Source organism: Zingiber officinale, chromosome 4B, assembly GCF_018446385.1.
Source record: "Zingiber officinale cultivar Zhangliang chromosome 4B, Zo_v1.1, whole genome shotgun sequence".
In the NCBI taxonomy this organism is placed as follows: Eukaryota; Viridiplantae; Streptophyta; class Magnoliopsida; order Zingiberales; family Zingiberaceae; genus Zingiber; species Zingiber officinale.
In genome coordinates, this window is record NC_055993.1 from 114,506,251 (window position 1) to 114,512,762 (window position 6,512).

The 6,512-nt window shown below is 40.4% G+C and overlaps 1 protein-coding gene across 1 annotated transcript; it reads left to right on the plus strand.

Annotated features, from left to right (window-relative positions):
- The first annotated feature begins 3,242 nt into the window (after positions 1-3,242).
- Positions 3,243-5,556, plus strand: LOC121976112 (ferredoxin--nitrite reductase, chloroplastic-like). Its single transcript, XM_042528106.1, has 4 exons — positions 3,243-3,687; positions 3,823-4,177; positions 4,272-4,560; positions 4,651-5,556. Exons 1-4 carry the CDS (start codon positions 3,291-3,293, stop codon positions 5,413-5,415), a joined length of 1,806 nt encoding a protein of 601 aa, XP_042384040.1. The 5' UTR covers positions 3,243-3,290; the 3' UTR covers positions 5,416-5,556.
- The last annotated feature ends 956 nt before the right edge of the window (positions 5,557-6,512 follow it).

Consider the following 6,512-nt stretch of genomic DNA (forward strand, 5'->3'; position numbering starts at 1 on the left):
TCATTCGAACATGATCACTAAATAAACAGTAAAATAAAATAAATAAATTTGAATTATCAAGCTCAATAACCAATCAAACAATCAAATAAGCTTGAATTGAGAGCTTGATAATATTTAAATGAACCAAGCTCGAACCAAATTCAATCCAATCTTAAATTGAGAGCTCGATAACATCTAAATGAACCAAGCTCAAACTCATAAAAAATAAACCAAGCCAAACTTGAATAATCATTTCAAAAACTTGGCTCAATTTAAGCTCAACTTGACTCGACTTGATGACCTTATCAAATAACTTTAAACATCCTAAAGCTCAACTCTACTCAACTTGTTTACCGCCCTAATTAAAATTAAACAAATCAAACCTAATTGTACCAAAGCAATTGACTTATGATGCATCATAAGTCGACCATTATATGGACAGCTGGCTACGATTATATATTTATTCAAATTGTCACAACTCATAAAAACTTGGAAAAAAAATATAATCTTAGTTAGCCTCATTGGTTATTCCTGGATGAGCGATTTAGCCTCACGAAAGTTTCTCACTGACCATCAAAGTAAATCGAGAAGCACACGCGGCGGCTAGCTCAGAAGTCCAACATCCTTTTATTTTGCCCTCCCCCCATTTAAGGAAAAAATTTCTATAAATATGTCATAACTAGAGATCGAACCGTGAGTGTCTGGGTGACAATCTGGATGTCCTACTCGGTACCATAGTCCCGGGGATATATTTAAAATGATAATCCCAGTTAGCCTCATTGACTATTCCTGGGATAATCAGCTTGACCCGAAGGAAGTTTTCCACCAACCACCAGTGTAAATCAGGAAGTACACACGACGGTCAACCCAGAAGTCCAACATCCTTTGATTGCGCTCCCTATTTGAAAGAAAAATTTCTACAAATACGTCATAACTGAAGATCGAACCGTAAGTTACTGGGTGACAACCTAAATATCCTACTGTGACACCATAGTCTCGGAACACAACTCATAAAAACTTAAGATGAATGGAATAGTTAAGGGTGTTAATTCGGGTGGGTCGGGTCGGGTTGAGTCGGATTGAGTTTTTTTTATTTTAAACTCAACCCAAACCCGACCTGAACCCGAGTTCAACCCAAAACACCTAATCCCGAACTCGAACCCGACCAACCCGATCAACCCGAACCCAACCTAGATAACCCGAAAATCCGATTCAAAATGATTTTTTTAGAATATTTTTCCTTTAATTCTCTACTTTTATCTCAATACTCTATCATTATCATACAATTTTCAAAATAAAATTTAATTTAACCTCAAAAAAAATCCACTAACCCCTATATTTAGGTCAATCTGGGTCAACCCGGGTCAACCCGAACCGAACCCGACCTAATCCGAAAATTTTTAACACTCCAACCCTCCAACCCGAACTTGACCCGAACCTGAAATATCCAATCGGAACCTGATCGACTCGGGTTGGATTGTCGGATCGAATTTATTTTTGACACCCTTCGGAATAGTTGATTAATCATAGTACAGCATTCAATTTAATTAGTTTAATTATATTTTTAATTTTATAATTAACACCAAATCAAATAAATTAAAATAATTGAGATTTAAAAAATAAAAAATTTTAAATTAACCAAATCTAAATTAAATTTTCATTACTCACTGCTAGCAATTGCCCTTCTAATTATAATAAATAAAAATGGTGCCTTAATTCGTAATCCACTCAAAATTAAATATTATTTTTAAATTTATGTCATTAATTCATAGCTCCACTCAGTCACTGAGCGACAGATGCCGTACCGTTGGAGCACTTTAAATTTATTTTGATCGTGGATGGAAAATTTTCGTACACATTGTATCATTCTCAGGATTAATCAGTCTAACAAAATTAGACACATTCACTTCCCATCTCATCTCTTCTTATCATCTGATATCTGAAATCCTATCCTGTTACAAGCAGCGTATTTGAGAGGATGAATTTAAAAATTGAGAAAAAAAAAAACCGGATGAAAAGGGATAGATTCCATTTCGATGTTTATTAATTATAAAATAAGGGATGAGTGAATTATAAATGTATTCGTAAATCAATTTTTAGATATTTTTAATCCATCTAAATTAGATAGAAAGCCATTTTTCCGTCTGTCATGTCTTTGCGCAGGCGGCCTTGTGCGGGCGGCATCGTGCCGCCTCGTGCGGCTGCGAAAACGACATATTTAATTATTTTCCTACTCTTCTCCGTGGGCTGCCCGCAGGATTGTTTTATCTCTCTTTTGTTTTGGTTTTTTAAAGATTTTTTTTTTTTTTTTTTTTTTTTTTTTTGCAGATCCGTCTTCTCAATTTGAAATCGACGATTTGACAGCTTGATGCTTTTAAAAGTCAACCCTTAATTTTAATTATAAGGTTATGATTAATGATTTGAAGATTATAATTTGCAGTTTAAAATTATTGATTTATACCTGATTTATTATGTCTCTTCGGATGAGTCTAGTGGTTAACACATGAGCTATTGTCATAATGAGATCTGACCCTTGATTTATTTCTTCCGTATTGATCTTGGGGCGGATTGACAGGGACGCTGGGACGAATATATTCACCTTTTATTATAATCATTTAAGATTACCATATTATTTTTTAAAATATATATAAATTTATAAAATTATTTATGAGACTCGGATACTCTTCCACCATTAAGAATAATTATATAGGAAAAAAATATTAATTATAATTAATTAATATATAAAATTATTTAGAGATAAAGAAATATAAATTAATTAATTAATAAATGTTTTTTCTAATTATTAAAATAATAATATAATCAAAGAATCTATTTCTTAGTATAGATATAGTACGATCGATTAGGAAGATAATTATTTAATAGAAAATTTAAAAAAAAATAAAATAAAAAACACGCCTAATCCACCGTCAGTTCGACAGTTAATTTAGAATGGAACCGTAATCAGTCCGGAATTACAGTTCGGGTCCGAAAACCAGGTCAATGGATATCCAATCCGTTGACTCAGTTACAAGCCCACCCAGACCGAATTCAATTTGGACCCGACTCAGGGTCGGATCTAATTCCGTCGTTAATTTCTTTCCTACTTCAATCCGAACCTTTATTAAACCGATCCTTAACATACAACTTTTATTTTTTGTCATGGCCCTCTGCAGCGCCCAAAAGCCATTTCACTGCCGCGCCCTTCCCTTCCATTTCTCTCAAGCGCCGTCTCCATCTCCGCCACATCTATAATATGCCCTTCTCCGTGGCCACAAACCACCACTCCCCGCACCCGCAAAGAAGATTTCCCGATGGCCTCCTCGTCGATCCTTCAGCAGCTCCTACTTCAGGCTCCCCCCCAGCGGCGCACCTTCTGGCGGCGGCGCTGGGTAAACCTCCCCCCAACGGCAGCGACGACGATGTCGGAGGCCTCGGCGGCGGAGGAGGCGGTTGGTGAGGAGAGGTTGGATCCGCGAGTAGAGAAGCGGGAAGGAGGGTACTGGGTGCTGAAGGAGAAGTACCGGACCGGGATAAACCCGCAGGAGAAGGTGAAGTTGGAGAAGGAGCCGATGAGTCTGGTGATGGAGGACGGGATTCTGGAACTGTCAGCGAAGAGCATGGAGGAGATCGACGCATCCAAGATTTTCAAGAACGACATCGACGTCCGCCTCAAGTGGCTCGGCCTCTTCCACCGCCGCAAGCATCAATGTCAGTATTCATTTCACTTTTCCGGTACTAGTGAAATCCGTAGGTCCTTCAATTTATAAGTTCAAGATTTGGAACATCATCCATATTTATCGATTCTCGTTATAGATCAATTGATATTAATCAGTTCGTGTGCAGATGGGCGATTCATGATGCGGCTGAAGTTGCCCAACGGTGTGACGACCAGCGAGCAGACGCGGTACCTGGCCAGCGTCGTGGCCAACTACGGCGAGCAGGGATGCGTTGACATCACAACCCGCCAGAATTGGCAGATCCGCGGCGTCGTCCTCCCCGACGTGCCCACCATTCTGCAAGGCCTCGCCGCTGTCGGCCTCACCAGCCTCCAAAGCGGCATGGACAACGTCCGCAATCCCGTCGGCAACCCCCTCGCCGGCATCGATCCTCTGGAGATCGTTGACACCCGCCCCTACACCCAGCTTCTCACTGAACTCGTCACCGACAACTCCCGGGGCAACCCCGCCTTCACCAACCTGTAACGACTCGATTAGTCTCTCCGCTTTTTCTTCTCTTAATCGCTACTTAATTTTTGCTAATTGTTCATCGCCGGTCGGTGCATTTGCAAATAGGCCAAGGAAATGGAATGTGTGCGTGGTGGGATCTCATGACCTCTTTGAGCATCCTCACATCAATGACCTCGCCTACATGCCCGCCGTCAAGGATGGAAAACTCGGCTTCAATCTCCTTGTTGGTGGATTCTTTAGCCCTAAGAGATGCGCTGAGGCCATCCCTCTTGATGCTTGGGTCCCCTCCGACGATGTCGTCCCACTGTGCAAAGCCATTCTCGAGGCTTACCGCGACCTCGGTAGCAGAGGCAACCGACAGAAGACCCGAATGATGTGGCTCATCGATGAACTCGTTAGTTTCCTTGCTCATCCTTTCTTTAATGGATAGAATTTATGCAAGAGAATCGTTTTCCGGGTGATGCTAATTGTTCTACTCTAATAGGGCATGGAAGTATTCAGATCAGAGGTGGAGAAAAGGATGCCAGAGAAGAAGTTGGGCAGAGCAGTCGAAGAGGAATTGGTGCAAAAGCCATGGGAAAGAAGGAGCTTACTCGGCGTCCACCCCCAGAAGCAAGTTGGTCTCTCCTTCGTTGGCCTACATGTGCCGGTGGGGCGGCTCCAGGCCAACGAGATGCTCGAGCTTGCCCGCCTCGCCGACGAGTATGGCTCTGGCGAGCTCCGACTCACCGTCGAGCAGAACATCATCATCCCCAACGTCAAGAACTCGCGACTGGATGCGCTACTCTCAGAACCGCTCCTGAAGGAGAGGTTCTCCCCGCAACCGTCACTGCTGATGCGAAACCTGGTGGCGTGCACGGGAAATCAGTTCTGTGGGCAGGCTATCATCGAGACGAAGGCACGAGCACTGAAGGTGACAGAGGAGGTGGAGAGGCGGGTGGCGCTGCAGATGCCAGTGAGGATGCACTGGACCGGGTGCCCCAACACCTGCGGGCAGGTGCAGGTGGCTGACATCGGATTCATGGGGTGCATGGCGAGGGACAAAGAGGGCAAAGCGTGCGAAGGCGTCGACATCTACTTGGGTGGGAGAATTGGGAGCGATTCACACCTCGGGGAGCTGTACAAGAAGGCGGTGCCCTGCAAGGACTTGGCACCGGTTGTGGTTGACATTCTCGTTGATAAATTTGGGGCGGTGCTTCGAGTTGGAGAGGAAGACGATGAAGAAGAAGGAGAGCTTGGAGGAAACTAGAAAGAAGGAATATTGATTTTGGGGGTCTTTAACCAAGTGTAGCTTGGCCTGAACGGTTTTAGATGGCAAGATGGTTGGTTATAGAAAAAAGGTAATTAAATTCCTCCCGAGTTTAATTCACTGAAATAATCTCTTGGTATTCTGATTTTGTAAAAAAAGAAAGCACGGTATGTTTATTGTTAAAGAAAATAGATTATTCTTAATCTCATATTTATTCTCTTTAATCCTCTTAACTAATCACGTCTCAATTTACACTGTAGAATTTAGATCTAAGATTAAAATATTATTTTTATTCTTAATTTCATATTTATTCTTTTTAATCCTCTTAACTAATTCACGTCTCAATTTACACTATAGAATTTATATCTAAGATCACTGGTCTCAATTGAATTTAGATCTTTCAGCGTTAGGGTTATAAATGAACTAAGTGTTCGTGAACAAGTTTGATGTTCGACTTGATAAGAGTTTATTTATATTCATTCAATATACATAAGATTAATTAAATAAATAAGTTTAAACGGCTCGTTAAGCTAAAAAAGAAGCTTGAACACATATAGTTCGTTAACGTTCGTGAATAATGTTCACGAATCATATTTATTAATAAATTTTTTTTCAATATGCTAAATAAATAATAAAATAAAATAACATAAATAAATAAATAAATTTAAATTATCAATCTTAATAACCAATCAAACAATTTAAAGTTTCAAACAATCAAACAAAATTGAATTGAGAGTTTGATAACATCTAAACGAACCAAGCTCAAACCAAACTCAAGCCAAGCTTAAATTGAGAGCTTGATAACATCTAAACGAACCAAGCTCAAGCCAAGCTCGAACCAAGCTCAAGTCAAGCTTAAATTGAGAGTTTGATAACATCTAAACGAACCAAGCTCAAGCCAAGCTTAAATTGAGAGTTTGATAACATCTAAACGAACCAAGCTCAAGCCAAACTTAAATTGAGAGATTGATAACATCTAAACGAATCAAGCTCAAGTCAAGCTTCAAACAAGCTCAAACTCATAAAAAATAAACCAAGTCAAGCTTGAACACTTATTTTAAAAGCTTGATTCATTTTAAGCTCGGCTCGGCTCAGCT